This window comes from Lissotriton vulgaris, chromosome 5 (assembly GCF_964263255.1).
Source record: "Lissotriton vulgaris chromosome 5, aLisVul1.2, whole genome shotgun sequence".
Taxonomy (NCBI): Eukaryota; Metazoa; Chordata; class Amphibia; order Caudata; family Salamandridae; genus Lissotriton; species Lissotriton vulgaris.
In genome coordinates, this window is record NC_141693.1 from 1058751716 (window position 1) to 1058769045 (window position 17330).

At 45.0% G+C, this 17330-nt stretch overlaps 1 protein-coding gene across 4 annotated transcripts in view; it reads left to right on the top strand.

Moving 5' to 3' along the window:
- PDCD11 (programmed cell death 11) overlaps positions 1–17330 on the top strand; it is a 640465-nt gene that overhangs the window by 120735 nt on the left and 502400 nt on the right. For 2 of the 4 annotated variants that reach the window (XM_086922722.1, XM_086922723.1), the window contains exons 7-9: positions 7919–8103; positions 13265–13369; positions 14220–14426. In XM_086922722.1, the coding sequence (XP_086778848.1) occupies positions 7919–8103; positions 13265–13369; positions 14220–14426 (497 nt within the window). The remainder of the gene's footprint in view (positions 1–7918; positions 8104–13264; positions 13370–14219; positions 14427–17330) is intronic. The other 2 variants (XM_086922724.1, XM_086922725.1) reach the window with 1 other exon arrangement.

Below are 17330 nucleotides of genomic sequence, written 5' to 3' on the forward strand. Positions count from 1 at the left end.
TGGTTGTTGAAGGCGGGCTCGCCCCAGACAGTCGTCAGCCACCTCCAGACTACGGCCGACCTCCTGCACCTGCTGGGGTTCTCCATCAATGTGCCGAAGTCACACCTGTGTCCCTCTCAAAAGCTCCTCTTCATCGGAGCGGTTCTCGACTCGGCGCAGTTTCGGGTTTTTCCACCCGAGCAGCGGGTTCGGGATATTCAGGCTCTGGTTCCCATCTTCCAGTCGTTATCCCGAGTCTCGGTCAGGTTGACGCTGCGGCTTCTGGGACTGATGGCCTCCTGCATCCTTCTGGTGCGTCACGCCAGGTGGCGGATGCGGGCTCTGCAGTGGGACCTGAAGTTTCAGTGGGCCCAGCATCAGGGCAACCTGTCCGATCATGTCCTGATCTCGGAGGGCACTGCGAGACAACTGCAGTGGTGGCTCACGGACCGCGAATGGGTCAGTGGCAGGTCCCTATCCCTACCCCACCCGGAGCACGTAGTTGTGACGGACGCGTCCCTCCAGGGCTGGGGGGGCCACATGGGAGAGGCGGAGATCAGAGGCCTCTGGTCTCCGGCGGAGTCCCGGCTCCATATCAACTTGCTGGAGCTTCGGGCGATTCGTCTAGCACTGAAAGCGTTCCTCCCCTCTGTCCGGGGACGGGTAGTGCAAGTGTTGACCGACAACACCACCGCCATGTGGTACTGCAACAAACAGGGTGGGGTGGGGTCGTGGACCCTTTGCCAGGAGGCTCTGCGCCTATGGCAATGGCTGGAACATCAGGGCGTGACCCTGGTGGTTCAACACCTGGCAGGCTCTCTGAATGCCAGGGCGGACGAACTCAGCCGTCGGTGCATGATGGATCACGAATGGCGTCTGAACTCGGACGTGGCGCAAGGTCTCTTTCAGCAGTGGGGAGAGCCTTGGTTAGATCTATTCGCCACAGAAGAGAACGCGCAATGTCACCTGTTCTGCGCGTTGGAATTTCCAAGGCGGCACTCGCTCGGAGACGCTTTTCGTCGCGAGTGGAGCTGCGGTCTGTTGTACGCCTTTCCGCCTATACCACTTCTGCCCAGAGTGCTGAAGAAGATCAGGCGCGACCGGGCCCAGGTTATCCTTGTGGCTCCGGACTGGGCACGAAGATACTGGTATCCCGAGCTACTCAGCATGTCAGTCGATCCCCCGATTCGTCTGCCTCTTCGGGAGGACCTTCTGTCGCAGCAGCAGGGGACGGTCCTGCACCCGAACCTGTCCAGTCTCCACCTACAAGCTTGGAGATTGAGCGGCGACAGTTGAGGCCATTTGACTTGCCTCCTGAAGTCTGTGATATCATTCTGGCAGCCAGGCGTCCCTCCACAAAGTCGGTATACGCCTGCCGGTGGAACAGATTTGTGGCATGGTGCACAGCAAAGGCTGTGGATCCTCTCTCTGCCCCCCTTTCGGAAGTGCTGCTCTTTCTTCTTTCCCTTGCCCAGCAGGGCTCTGCTCTGGGCACTCTTAAAGGGTACCTCTCTGCTCTTTCAGCCTTCTTGAGGCTACCAGATCAGCCTTCTTTATTCAAGTCCCCTATTGTAAGTAGATTCCTGAAGGGCATCACACACATGTTCCCTCCTGTTCCCTTCGTGATGCCCCAGTGGGACTTGAATCTTATTCTCACTTATCTGATGTGTGCTCCCTTTGAGCCACTTCATAACTGTCCTCTTCGTCTCCTTACTCTGAAGACTGCATTCCTGGTTGCCATCACCTCTGCCAGGAGGGTGAGTGAGCTCCAGGCTCTTTCTTCTTCTCCACCTTTCCTGTCTATTCATCCTGACAAGGTGGTGTTACGTACACGACCTTCCTTTCTGCCCAAGGTTATCACGGCCTTCCACATCGGGCAGTCCATTACCTTGCCCACTTTCTTTCCGCCTCCGCATCCCTCGAAAGAGGAAGAGAGGCTCCACCGTCTGGATCCAAAACGTGCGCTCTCCTACTACCTAGATCGCACACGCCAATTCCGGGTGGATGACCAACTCTTTGTTGGTTACGTGGGCGCGAAGAAGGGTAAGGCTGTGCACAAGAGGACCATCTCTAGGTGGATCATCTTGTGTATCCAAGCATGTTACTCCATGGCGAGGAAGGAGCCCCCGGCTGGATTGCGGGCTCACTCCACTAGGTCCACGGCAACGACAACTGCCCTGGGCCGCGGTGTCCCCCTGCAGGACATTTGCCAGGCAGCTACGTGGGCCTCGTTGCACACGTTTGCAAGACACTACTGCCTGGCAGTCAAGTCCGGAGGGATGGCTTCTTTGGCCGTTCCGTCCTCCAGGACTTTCTGGTGTGATATTGGTTCGCAGACCCACCACCGGGGTTGGTATTGCTGGGGTATCTATTCTAAGGTAAGGAATCTATCACTAACGTGTCTCTTTCAGATGCACAAGTTACTACTTGTGTAACGATATATCTGTAAGAGACATTAGTTAGTGATAGATTCCTTACCGACCCACCCATCCTCCCCGTTCTGCGAACCGATATCTAGGGTTAAGGTCATCCCCTTTCAGGGCCCTAGTTTCATGGCACCAGTGTTAGTTCTATCATGGCTCTGCGTATCTGGCGCGGAAAAGCTGTGTGTCAGAACTGACGTCAGCGCGCATGGGCGCCGTCTAAGTACTCCGACGTCATCCCGGCGCTCACGACGCCGACGACGGACGCGGAGCCGCAGACGACGCCTACCGGCGCGCAGGGGTATTGCTACGCAAAAGTTTCCGGATCCAGTCTGACGCCTGGGGATATTCTAAGGTAAGGAATCTATCACTAACTAATGTCTCTTACAGATATATCGTTACACAAGTAGTAACTTGTGCTTATAGTCGACATTGACCAGGGAAATCGGCCGTTTTTACAAGACATAGTCTCGTCCCTCCTTATGTATGAGGCAGATTGTGGCCTTTTGAAAAGTACCCTCTGTGTTACCGGAAAGAGAGGATGAGGGGAAAAGATGTAAAAGATTGGAAGTAATAAGTGAGAAAAATGTAAATAAAGTTCAACTGAAAAACCCTCCGGGCCAGGAGTTTTCACTTTCTTTAAAACGTTTAAAGCAGAGGATAATTCATGTAGGGATAAGTCTGTTTAAAGATCTGAAAGACTAAGGTGAGAATTAGATGGGGATAGAAAATTATCAAAATTGATAAGGATTGAAGGATTGAATAAGGGAACTGGAAAGAGGAGATTCTGGGGTGTAAAGATCCTTATAAAACAGTTTAAATTAATTAAGAATGTCCTGATCTTTGTGAAGGAGGGAACTATCGGAAGAGTAAATGAATCAATCCGAGTACGGTCTTTACAGGTTTTAAGATGGTTCGCTAGAAGTTTCCCAACTTTATTTAGACCACCATAATAACGAGCACTACTACGGAGAAGAATGGAAGATTCATTATCAATCGTAGTTTTATTAAATGCTAATTTTGCACGTATCAAAGCTGGGAGGACTGAATCCGCCAATGAAGTATAAAATCTATGCTCTAAGGACTTAATATGCGTCAGGGTAGCTTTATGTTGTTGAAGAGAGCTTTTCTTTTTTTAAACTATAATGAAACCTCTTGCGGTAGCCTTAAAGGAATCCCATAAAATATGGGGGGAGGAAGAAGGGACACTGTTTAGATAAAAAAATGTGTTAGTAAAAGTTACAAAAGAGGAAGAGAAAAGAGGGTCAAGAAGAAGAGTTATTGAAGCGCCAACAGGAGGACCTGGGACGGGGAGGGAGTAAATCAAGATCAGTTATAACTTGGCCATGGTCCGAGATAACAATAGGTTCAAAAAAAGAGGATGACAGGTTTTGAGATAAAGATTGGGAGAGAAAATATAATCTAGACGAGAAAGGGAGTTATGAGGAGGAGAAAAGAAAGAGCAGTAAAGGGAATGTGAATGAGAGAGTCTCCAAGAGTCAACAAGGTGTGATTGAGAGATAGTATCAAGAAAATGTTTATGCGATTTGTGAGGAGTGAAGCGAACCTGAGATTGGAAGTCGAGAAAGGGGTCAACAACTTGATTGCAATCACATCCTAGTATAAAATAATAATCGCTAAACTTAATACATTTCTGTGTAATCAAAGGCCAAAAGGAACAATTAGGATGAGTAGGGTCATAAACATTGAAAACAGTTAACCCCTTCCATGCTCATGACGGAACGGTTCCGTCATGAGTGTCGGTTGAGCTGTGCTCATGACGGAACCGTTCCGTCATGAGCCCGTTGGCTCATTAGAACCTTCAGCACAGCGCGAAAATTCACGCCGCGCTGAAGGGGTTAAAGAAATGTTATTAATTAACAACTTAGCTAACAACCATCTACCCTCTGTATCAGACTCTTGCGAAATAATTACACAGTTCAATTTCTTATAACCTACAATTATAACATCATTTTTCTAATTAGAATAAGGAGAGAATAAAACTGAACCCACCCAACCTCTCTTTAGTTTTAATGCCTCAGCTGCTGTATGGTGGGTCTCTTGTAAAATAACTAAATCAGGGTTATAAGAGGCAAGATGTGATAATATTCTCTCTCTTAACAGTGTTAATAAAACCTTTCACATTCCAGGAAATAACTGATTGTAAAGCCATAAAAATACATTAAGAACAAAATATGCAGTAATAAAAAAGTGAAGTAAAAGATAAAGGAAAAAAAAGATACCAGCAAAAAGAAGAAAAATGCAAGTCAAATAAGGGAAAAAGAAAATATAGCAAGGAGGGAAGAAAGAGAAGGAGCAAAAGATGACAGTAAATGTCAAAACGACCACTGTAATACGTACCTTACAGGGAACAAAGGGAAAGGATGAGAGGCGGCAAGGGACAGCGGAGACAGCACACCCAACAAAGGACACCACACCATCAATAAAATAAATACGATCAGGAGCGAGAACATGGAGAGAAGCATAATGAAGTTCAATGCACCTGTAAAGGGAAACAATGAATTATGTAAATAAAACAAACCAGAACAATGGGGTCCTATAACCTAAACTATACCAACAAGTATAATGTAATAGTATAACAGGAGCACTACAGTCAAGATCCAGAAGAAGGAGGAGCAGTTTCGCTCAAGGTAATGGAACAAGGAAAAGGATGAGATGGCAATGGACAATGGAAACAGCCCACTCAACAAGGGGCAACCTACTGCAACATGATGTCAATAAACAGGAGCAGGAATATGAGGAGGAGTGAGATAAACAGTTAACCTGTAAAAAGAAACAACGGATTATGCAAAATAGAGCCAGAAGAACAATGGAGACCAAAAAGTAGAAACTATAACCGTAACTTCGATGTAGTATAACAGAAGAAATACGGCAGTTAAGATCCAAAGGAAGAAGGAGCAGTCTCCATTGAAGTAGTAGAATGAGATTGGATAAATATGTGGAGGTCAGCTGGGTTCTCAAAGGTGGAAGTCTTATTAAGAAAGGTGACCTTGCAGAGGCAGGGATGGAACAAGCCATATCTTGCACCTAAGTAACAAAGAGCGGGACAAAGATCCAGAAACTCCTTCCTTCATTTGACAGTCATTGAAGAAACATCCTGGGAAATAAATACTTTGGTGCCATGCCAGGAAAGATTCTTTTTGAATTTAGCGGCGTTTAGTTCCAGCAGAAGATAGTGAATTGCAAAAATAAAATTATTATTCCACGAGGACTAGAAGGTGCAGATGAGGAAGAAAGATGAGGACCCAGACTTGTTGTAGATTCAGTTTGGTTGTAAAAGGGAGACCCAGAAATTGCGGCAAGAAAGATGCAAAGTATGTGACAGGATCATCACCTTCAGGTCCCTCAGGAAGACCATAAATACGTAAATTATTTACGACGATTTCTATTTTCCAAATCTTCAGTCATCCTTTTCAGCTGTAAAATTCCCTTCTGCAACGAGGACATTTTAGCAGATGAATCCTGCACTTCATTAAGTTGATGTTCCACCACAGTGATGTGGGACTCCACGTAAGACCATTTATTATCCAACGTTTGTAGACGACAATTGGTTTCCTCAATAAAGGGTCGGAGAGCACGTAGTTCCTCCCAAACCATGTCTAAGGAAACAGGAGAAGATTATTTAGAGGGAGAAGGACGATCCTGTTTAACTCTTGCCGGTGGTCGAAGGTAACATCACTTTAGATGCCATGGTGATGGGACTCTCTCCAAGAGTGGGACAGTCTCCGTGTGACGATAGCCCAGATAAACAGGAAAATGTGTTTAAAGTAGTAACGCTGGTCCCAGAAGAAGCAGGAGCATTCCTAAATCCAATTTTTGGGCGTGATGAAGTAGGTGTTTGCCCCTACCCATGAAGTGTGGTAGACAGAGTGTAGAAAAAGTAGTGAGACCAGACAGGATAGAGGGCAAAGTACCTCAGAAGAAGTGGCATAATCGACAAAACTGAGGACCTCCCACAGCAAAACGTCATTCATGAACAAAAGATGCACAAAACATTCAGCAAGCATTGAAATAATGTAGCCAGAGACATAGTGTGGACAAGCCTGAAGAGAAAACCGGCAGAGAAGGAAAGAAAATGGCGGCCGTCAGGCAGCATACATAGGTCACAACAAACACGACGGTAAGGTGGGACCCAGGGCAATATTTAAAGACCAAGCTCTGGGAACATCCCCAACAGATACATAACAACAAAAGAGTACCAGAGGGTCTAAAAGGAAAATTTTATTTTTTCACTACAATTTTCTGCACTGCACTGCACTGCACTCCACCAGTCATCCCATACTCTACCACTCACTAACCTTGAGAAGTGGTATACCATACTACCTGTTTTTTCAGTCGAAGGGATCGATTAACATTGTGATCTCCTTCTTTCTGAGAACAACATATTTGAGTAGATGGTTTTGGAAGAATCCCAAATGATAAAGGACGGTTCCGAATGGTGACTGATGGGTATCTCTGACCATCTATCAGGGGGTCATTGAATACCATCTTCTATAGGTCAGTTGAATGGGTCACTGTTGTTTAGCTTCACACACCATAAACCCACCATTTTCCTTTTAGACCCTCTGGTACTCTTTTGTTGTTAAGCATACATAGGTCACCTGCACAAAATCTCTTCACTCAAAGACAAATACTGGAAAAAAAAGTATATCATCATGCCTTGCAATTATGGAAAGTTGAAATGAGTGATAGGATTTGTATTCAGTCTAGAACCTCTAAAATTGGTTAGTTTGGTAACCCAGGTACAGCTCTTCATCTTGCAGTATTCTGGTGCTTACATCTGCTTGTATGATGTCTGATTGGAAAACACAAGTGCTGAGGGTGAAGAATTTACTTTGGCCTGGCAAGCTCAATTCTGCCATTCCCTTGATTCTTCTGTCATGCCATCAGATGAACTCTTTTCCCTCAAGTTCCAAACTTAATTTCCTTTTGGTGGTAAGCATGCCACTGATGGATGGGTGTGTGACAGAGTAATGTCAGGATAAAAATCTGTACCTTTTGAAGTGTTGACAATGGCATCCAGGTATGGTCCATTGTTCAGTTCTGTATTGAATACTAATGTGAATGCAAGTTACACATTTTGTTTGAAGCAGGGGTATGGGAAAATTATGTTATCATTGGACAGCCCAAATGTATCCCCTGCTTCTTCACCATTCCCAGTGTACATAATATTTCATGAACGACGTAAGAGGCCAAAACATTTTATTCATGAATGTACATAAATAGTGTGTTCACTATGCATGCTTACCAAAGTTTCTTCTGTCTGGAAGCCGTACTCATGCATGCAATCCATCACCGTAATTTAAATAGCTAATCAGTTCAACTTTTAAAAAGTTGCTTCATGAAAAGGTGAATGAAATTTTGTTTTGTAAGTTTGCATGCTTTTGATCCTTGCCTCCTCTCTTTGTATGGGACAAAATGCAAACTTGCCACCAACAGAAACTGATTATTTGCTAGTGAAATGGATGTTACATTGTATATATTAACTTTTTTAGTAGGAAGTGAGCTGAAAATTGGACAGTATCTGAATTGTTTGATAGATGAAGTAAAGGACAGTGGGAGGATTGTCTGTCTGTCTGTCAATCAGTCAGATGTGATGACAGCTCTAGCAACCACAGAACAGAAGTGGACTCCGCAGAACCTATTGCCAGGGCTGGTTGTCAAAAGCAAAATCCAAAAGGTAACTATGTTTCTGCCAATGGTATGTAGAAAAACAATTTTAAAACTGAACTTTAATAATTCCATTTTTATCCTTGTTTCTAGTTGCCATCTTTGTTTCTGGTCATTGCTGGATTACGCCTACGAATGTGGGCTATGAAATATGTTTTGATATACCACAATCCTAATTGCATACTGTGCCTCATCGTCTAATCAATTTCCCACTGATAGATTAGCATCTGAAATGTCATTACTGATGCACTGTATTTTTCTGTGTTGAGATTCCTCCATCTACGTATCAGGCCTCACTTCCTCATTAACACAAGGCAATGCAAATTAACAATTAACTTATTTGAATGAGTCTGTGCAGTGGCTGAAGTCTGTTGCCGACGCATGAGGGTTGCCATCGAAAGTGCGAGGGAGGTGTCATTCTAAATTCCAGGGAACTTTGCTACCTTCTTTTGAAGCAGTATGTTTCCTCATCAGTTCTGAAGACCAGAGTTCTTGGTCATGGGCTAAGGAAAGTGCTTGCAATAAGAGTTTCATAAGTTACAAGTCTCCATGAGGTTTGCACTGAGCACCAGCCTTTTAACTTGATCTTGTTTCTCCTTTTTAGGTTTCGCTGGGGGACGGAGCAGTTAGGCTCCTCCTCCAGAGAAATCTATTGAGTACAGTAAGCACTCTGGAACACGCCCCCCCGTCCCATTGGCTAGCTCCATAAATGGAGCCTAGCCATTGGACGAGGGGCCTGTCCATCAATGCCGGACCAGACACGGGGGCGTTCCCGAGATTCTTTGGCTTTTGCCGACGTCACGCGACGCCGGGAACGCCCCCGAGTCTCCTCCGGCCGGGCCGTGCTTGCTGCTGTCCTGCCTTGTGTCCCTCCTCCCGCCGTCCCCACGTTTCCCGCCTCCCTCCCGACGTCCGTGTCCTTTCCCGCCCCCCTCGTCCTCTCCCGCCCACAAGAAGTATGGCGGCCAGGCTCAGCCATCGGGACTCCATGGGAGGGGGAGAAGCCGCGCCTCCTCCCGGGCTCCTCCAGCAGCATTGGCGGCGGCTCGGGGTGCGTGCTTGAGTTGAGAAACACAAATTAACGGAAACCTATGTTTTTTATGCAGCCACACGGTTGCAGCCGACTCCGTTTACTAGACCCTGTCTTCGCACTCACCTTCTGACTAGTGTTGCAAGTGCTTGCTTTCATAACTCATGGTAACATTTTCATCTGTGGTAACTTTTGCTACTCTGTATATTGCGCACTGCATCATCGTATTTTTTTTATTTCTATTAAAGGGCTCTGAAGCACAGGCAAGAATGAATACACTGCCATTTTGCCCATAAAGAATACATTTCCTTATTTTCATCGTGGGGAGTCTTGAGCATCTCCGCTTCGTTATTTTACCAGCTTCTCAAAAAGACTTCCTTTGGTTGTACACGCTGGTCTGTACTACACTGTGCGGGCCTAGTTCCGTTTTTACAGATAACGCCACTTCACAGGCAGAGACAGAGCAGAGATCAGAGCATATGTTGCTTTTAAGATTAGCCTGAGCGGGGTCCTTATTTTTCTGAGACGTTCTGCAGAGGCCTGCCAAGCTGCTAACCGCACGGGCAGTGCCTGATGTCTCTGTTTACGAGACGGTGCACGCAGTAACTCCGCATTGCAATGCTCATGCCACACAGACGCACCACTGCGATGCCATGCGGGGAAGGAAGCAGTTAATCAGGATGTCCGCCACTCCGAGCATTTACACCAGCTGTTCTTTGTTGGGCTATGCTCTTGGCAAAGGAATAGCTGCAAGAAAATAAAGGCACTCTGCGGCGCCCAGAGGCCATCATTCTTTGTGCAAGACACAGCATCGCGCACACTGATGCCGTGCAGCTGGACGGCCTCCTTCATTTATCCCCATTCCGCGAGTTGAAATATTCAGTAATTGAGGACATATGAATGTAACACGAACCGGGCACGCGCACGAAAATCTCCAGAACGTGACAGCACATTACGGGAACCGGTAATGACCAAGCAAAGAGAAATGTAACATCAAGAGTTCTCTGTTCCACTTAGTCAACATAAAAACGTAGTTCTGCTTCAAGCAGTTTTTATGCTGAGACCAGGATTTTAATTAGCAAAGCAAATTAAAAAAAAAAGACAAGGCCAGACCGTCAGAATCTGGATGAAAAGCATATCTTCTTAATTGTTGCAGTACTTTATTTGATTATATTCTGAGGATCACGAGACATGATCAGAAGTACAATTGTAATTGAATTTTGTGTATAGATTCTCCATGCCCTTTCAAAGTCAGATAATGTATGTGAGGCTGCTAGCCAACACATTCCCCGCACTGCCGATGTTACTGGTCGTGTTCGCTAAACAACAACTTCTGTTTCTATGAACATTTCTGTCATGCATATTTTTTTGAAATAGCTCAGTTTCTGCAACAAGAACATCCTGTGCACTTTGTTAGGATTTAATTGTTCTCGCGCGCTGCCTCTAAAATGCCAACAAAAGAAATAAGCCGTCAGCAGCCTCCCGTTACAGCTGAGCTGTATTGCTATTAATTGTTTATTTTTAATATGAGTTTGTGATATATACACACGCTGCATGCACTTGTGTCTTTGTGCGCGTTCGGGTGTTTCATGTCTTGGAGGAAATGTCTTTTTTTTACATTTCATTTATCACCTCCACCCTCTTTCAGAAAGGCCCTGCAGTGGTGCTGTTCTGGCAGAGGGAGAGGGAGAGGGTGTTAAACATAACAATGTGATTTATGGCCTCACAAAGTTTTGTTTACATGAATTAACTCCTAATTACAAGTGCTCTTTTTACTTGGAAAACACGACAAAAAACAAAGCTCTTCCTGGGGCCTTGGTGTGTGTTTCTTTCTTTCGTTCAGTTCATCTGGCATGTGTTCTAGCCGATTATAGCTTTGCACTATGTACCCTTCTCCTTTGTCAGCCATGCTTTTTAGTTCAAAGAAAATGCTGAGATGCCGGTTTCCATTTTAAGGAAATGACCTGGTTTCTTTATAGATACTGACAACGCTATACAATTTCATCCTCAATGGAGGGGTGGGGTCAGAACCAAATGACGTATCTACACCCAAATGTTGGCTGCACACAGAAGGGAAAACGGTACCTTCACGGGGCCACACTAGAGACTGATGCTCGCACTTTCATGCCTCCTGATCTGGTTTCGATGAATTGCTTTTCGTTATTAGTGGCAAAGGAGAACATCCGACGCATTTTGTTTTTCGGGTCCTGGAACCCCGCTCCTATGTTTAACTGTCCTCATGAACTCTCCTATGGACTCCACTTGGAACATAAAAGGCCAGGGTTTTTAGCATGCAATAAAGTATTTAACCAAGAAAAAAAGGAGCTCATCATTTAACGGTCAAGAGTCAAGGGGCCTTATTTATGAAGGCCTTGCGCCACCGGTGCGTCACTTTTAACATGGGAAAAAGTGACGCACCGGTGGCGCAAGGCCTTCATAAATATGGCCCCAAGGTTCTTTAGTAGGCGTGTATTTTTTTGCACTTTGACGTTTTGGGATTTCAGTGCTTCCTTCATTGGTAGTGGACTGGGTTTTCTCCTCCTTCCTGCTCCCTCTCTCCTGCCATCCCTCTCTTTTCTGCCTTCTTACTCCCTCCTGCCCTCCCTTTCCACCTCTCTCTTCTGCTCTCTTTCACCTTCTTGTCCTCCATCTCTCTCCTGTTCTCTCTTTCCTGTCCTCTCCTCCTCTAGCCCTCCTTCTCCTTCCCGCCCTCCCTCTCCTACCTGCCGCCCTCTCCTTTCTGCCCTCTCTCACACACTCCTACCTTCCCTCCTGTCCTCCCACTCCTTCTTGCCCTCCCTCTCCCTTCTGCCTATTTTCCTTCTTGCCTTCCCTCTCTCTCCTGCCCTCTCTTCCTTTTGACCTCTCTTCCTTCTTACTCCTGCCCTCCTACATGCCCTCCCTTTCCCTTCTGTCCTCTCTCTTGCTCTCCCACTATTTTCTGACCTCCCACTCCTTGCATTTTCGCCTTCCTACCCTACCTCTGTATCCTCCCCACTCTTCTTTGCATATGCCTTCTCAACATGCGCTATCACTGCACACAGCCTCTCAACACACGGCCTCTATGCACATGCCTCTCTCCATATGATCTCTCTGCACAGGGCTGTGTGTAGAGAGGGCAAGTGAAGATAAGGCATGTGTAAAGAGGGCGTGTGCAGAGAGGGTGTTTTCCAGAGAGGCACTCCATATTTCTGTGTAAAGTAAAACACATCAACGTTTTACACATAATTCAAAGAAGTTAGAAAAGACCATTTGTCAAAAGCAATACCAAAAGCACAAACTTTAACAAAGGCGAAACCATTGCATTGTAAATGCTTGTTGGAGATCTGAACGATAAATTACACTGTACAAAGCTTCCTTATTTGAATTTGTCATCTCCTAATTAAATATTGTACAACTTATTTTTAAATTGAGTCATATATTTTAGAAACGAATTGCCTAAATTGCTTATTGGCGGTGTGTATATATTTGATGTAGTTTGTGTTTTGTCTTGTCCTTGCCTGCAAGTTCATAGCACGACATTGGCAGTCACTAGAAGGGCCACCCAGCAGTAGGTGGAAAAGAGAGGTGAAGAACTGGGCTATGTTTAAGGGGGCTGCCATATGAGCTGAGGGATTGAGGGGGGTCCATAAAAAGTGTAAAACACATTGCTAACTAATGGATGTAATGCCTGGCTACCTTCACAGATGCCGATGGCTTTATACCCCTATAAATGCATACTTCTAACCCTACCATTGCAGGTTCTCGTTCCTTGCTTCTTAGCGAATTATTGATCAAACCACAGCATTTAGAAGTCGCTAGATCATGTACCCGCTAAATATAGTGATATAACTGGTGAGTTAGCAATAGTTAACAGTAAATGTATTGGGCACTGTGGGCTGGAAAAATAGTCTGCTGTTATGAGTAGTTGGAGTGAGGCCATCCTTAGTAATATTGTGAGCATGCATTGTTATATATAACTAGTTTGTTAATTGTTCCCCAGTTATGAGCGCCACAAATGTGCGTAGCTGTGCATTTAGTACCCAACTACAAGAATGTTTGTTGAATAATCAAAAATGTAATTACGTTTTAAAAAAAAAGATTTCACTTGTGATGGCAAGCTAATATTTCTTCTCTAAGATAATTTTCATATTTGTTTTAGGTGGCCCCTGATGGAATAACTCTATCCTTCCTGTCTTTCATTGGGACTGTTGACTTTCTGCACTTGGATCCGCAGAGATCCAGTGCATACCAGAAGGATCAAATGGTGAGTGAGGAAAATGACTTGCTATGACAAATCAGCAAACCTTTATTTAATCTAGTTTATAACATTTTTATATTATATCTTGAAAGCACAAAAAGTTCAATAATTAGTTTGCCTTTCATATCAGCAATTCTTTTATTAAGGTCCTCATGTACAAAGATTTGAAATAAGAAATCGTAAATTGTGGCACTTAACGAATCGCTATTTGCAATGTCTTATTTTGAATGTACTAAAATCGATTCTGTAAAAGTGGTCACGATTTGCACAGCGACTGCTAATGAATGGATTGGTATTTTGCAAACTGACCTATGTACCAATGAGTCGATTCTAAAATGCAAAATCGTAGTGGGCCGCAATTCAACATACCTCATCGATATTCCTGAGGTAGGTTGTAAGCTGCAGTCCACTATGATAGGTCACATTCACAGGGATGGTGGCCTGCTGTAGTCAGTAGACCAGTGTCTGATTGATTTTAAGAAAGCAATCTTTACATTTTTTTATTTCATTTTTTTATTATATTTAGCAGATTTTTCACTAATATGCCCAATCCAAATAGTGATCCATAGTGGTTTCTTAAACCCATCTAACAATTCTGAAAATTACTTTTGAATCGTTAAATGGGTTCCGAACATTTAAAAATGGATTTTAGAATTCGCAAACCATCTAATTTACCGAATGAGAGGGTCTTCAAATGCAAACACCTTCTGCACAAGAGGCTCTGTCTAGAAAATAAAAAAGTGATGCATTTAAATATGAAAAACCCCCTGAAAGGGCGAAACAGATTTTGCCACCATCCGTCCCCAACCGCATTGAAGAATGCTGGCAACTGATGCATTGGGTTTTCTTTTCTCAGGTAAAAGCATGCATTATTTACGTCCACCCAGAGACCAAGGTCATTGGATTGACCCTACGCCAGCCATTCCTGCAGCCTGGGAACTCTTTGCGACAACTTTCTAGTGAACGAATTGGCGATGTGGTGGAGCACTGTCCGGTGAAATACTTCCACAAGAAATCTGGGGCCCTTTTTGAGTTGGATGGTGGTATATTGGCATTTGCACATGTAAGGATACCTTTAACTTGTGACAACCCAATGTTGCATGCACCTGAAAAAAATGCTCTCTTGTGCTTTTATTTCTGTTACGTGGGAGGTGTAGTAGTTTGTAGTAGGAGAATCTCTCTTAAAAGAACCGCTCAAGTGTGAATTTCAGTTTATAATATTACTTGCCTATATGTGCTTTTTTCATCTTACTGCTTTTACGGTTAGTTTAGAAATCAATATTGATTAAGTTTTTGTAAGATAATTAGTTTTGCTTTTAGTATTTAAATGCTACTTTTGCTTCGACATTCCGAGTCCCCCTAATTTCTCTGCCCCCTTATCTTCACCTCATACTCTGCGCATCTTTACTGCATTAAGTCCTCAGATAATTATTCATTGATTACAAGCTGCGCATCAAATTAAATAGAACGTTGAAAACACTCGTTGTGACATTTAAGGACAAACCAGTTGCTCTGGAATTCATTAAAATCTTGAAACGCATCTGGCCCCACACACAACACCCCCCACACACAACTCCACACAGACCCCCCCACACACATAACCCTACACACACACCCACACAACCACACACACACACACCCAGACCCCCCACACCCCTCCACCCCCTCCCCCCACACTCTCACACACACAACCCCCCCCACACACAACCCCCCACACACACAATCCCCCCGCACACACAACCCCACACAACACACCGAGACCCCCCACACATACAACCCTACACACACACACACACACACACACACACACACCACACCCCCCACACACACCCCACACCCCGCACCCCCCACACACACCCCCCACACCCCTCACCCACACAACCCCATACACACACAACCCCATACACACACAACCCCATACACACAACCCCATACACACACACAACCCCGTACACACAACCCCGTACACACACACAACCCCGTACACACACACAACCCCGTACACACACACAACCTCGTACACACACACAACCTCGTACACACACACAACTCCGTACACACACAACCCCACCCACACCACCCCACACACACAACCCCACCCACACACACCCCACCCACACACACCCCACCCACACACACCCCACCCACACACACCCCACCCACACACACCCCACCCACACACACCCCACCCACACACACCCCACACACACCCCACCCACACACACCCCACCCACACACACCCCACACACACAACCCCCACTCACACACCCCCCACACACACACCCCCCACACACACACCCTCCACACACACACACACACCCCCCCCACACACACACCCCCCCACACACACCCCCCCACACACACCCCCCCACAACCCCCCACACACACAACCCCCCACACACACAACCCCCCACACACACAACCCCCCACACACACACAACCCCCCACACACACAACACCCCCCACACACACAACACCCCCCACACACACAACACCCCCCACACACAACACCCCCCACACACAACACCCCCCACACACAACACCCCCCACACACAACACCCCCCACACACAACACACCCCCCACACAACCCCCCCCACACAACCCCCCCCACACAACCTCCATCTATCACCCCTCACTCTATCTATCGCCCTCACTCTATCGATCGCCCTCACTCTAGCTATCACATCACCACAGCATCACTCAGGGGCACCACAGCATCACCGAACGCACCAGCATCTATTGTCGCCAGCACAACATCACTCAGCGGCACCACAGCATCAATCTGTGCAACCATTCAACAACTGGATCAAATATGTTCTTTCAATGTTTCAAGCTTTATTACAAATGTCACAAAAAGATGTTAATATTTCACTTCGGTTCTTGGATTTTCGTCACAATAAAATACACTCAACATAATATTCACAAAAGTTATTTACAAAAGTTTAAGCTATCGCCATTATAAATTACAATAACTTTTATTTAAGATTTAAATATAAAAAAATAAAAGCCATTGTTATTTGTAATATCAGTCACGTAAATACAACACATATTGAATTACAAATGTTATAGGTGTGACATTTGCAAAAGTTATAACTATTGGCATTGTAAATGAAAAAGCTATTAATTTCACTATTTTCAAAACCAACCCATAACTAAAATATTTGTCATTTGCAATACCAATAGCTCAAACTTTCCTAATGCGAGACCTATTGCATTGCAAATGCTTGTTAATAGAATTGTTGAGTTATTACCCTTGAAAGGCGAGGTGCTACAGCTGTAAATAAAAATGTAAATATATTTTGTCTCAGAGCGTGATCGCTGATCTAGCTGTTCAGGTCTAGCGAGCTATGACCATAGCACCCTCTGCTGCTGTAAGTTTAACCCAGCAAAAGTTGTGCACTGTGGCGCTGTCATTTCTGTCCTTGCTGTGGAAGTGGTGAAGTTGACGATCCAGATTACAAGGTGTAGGAAGCTGGCTTTTTATGTAGTGTACCAAAACGAGGTACCCTATGTAGAAAGTCCAGACGACCCTTAGTGGCTTAAATTAATAATCCCTAATGCTCTCTTGTGGTAGTGTGGGCGAGCAGTTTAGGCTTATCAGAGGGTAGTGTTAAGCGTTTGTTGTACACACAGAGTCAATAAATGAGACCCACAAACAAGAAGAAACTCAAAACCAAGTTAGAAAAATAACAGGAATTTTTATACATATTTCAACACCAAAGTACTTTTCAAGTTATTAAATTTTAACGGTAAGTAAATTTGTCACACAAATGCTTTTTTAATGCGGTAATGCTTTCCTATAAAGAAAGAAACATACTGGATAAAGGTACATGCAATCGTATTTTAGAGGTCCCCTTTAGGACGTAAGGTGCTAAGTGGCCTGCAGAAGGCACACTAGCTTGTGAACTCATCACATTGGCGGTATTGTATGCTCCAAATGAGGGCCAGCTCTTTATCTTCAGCTGT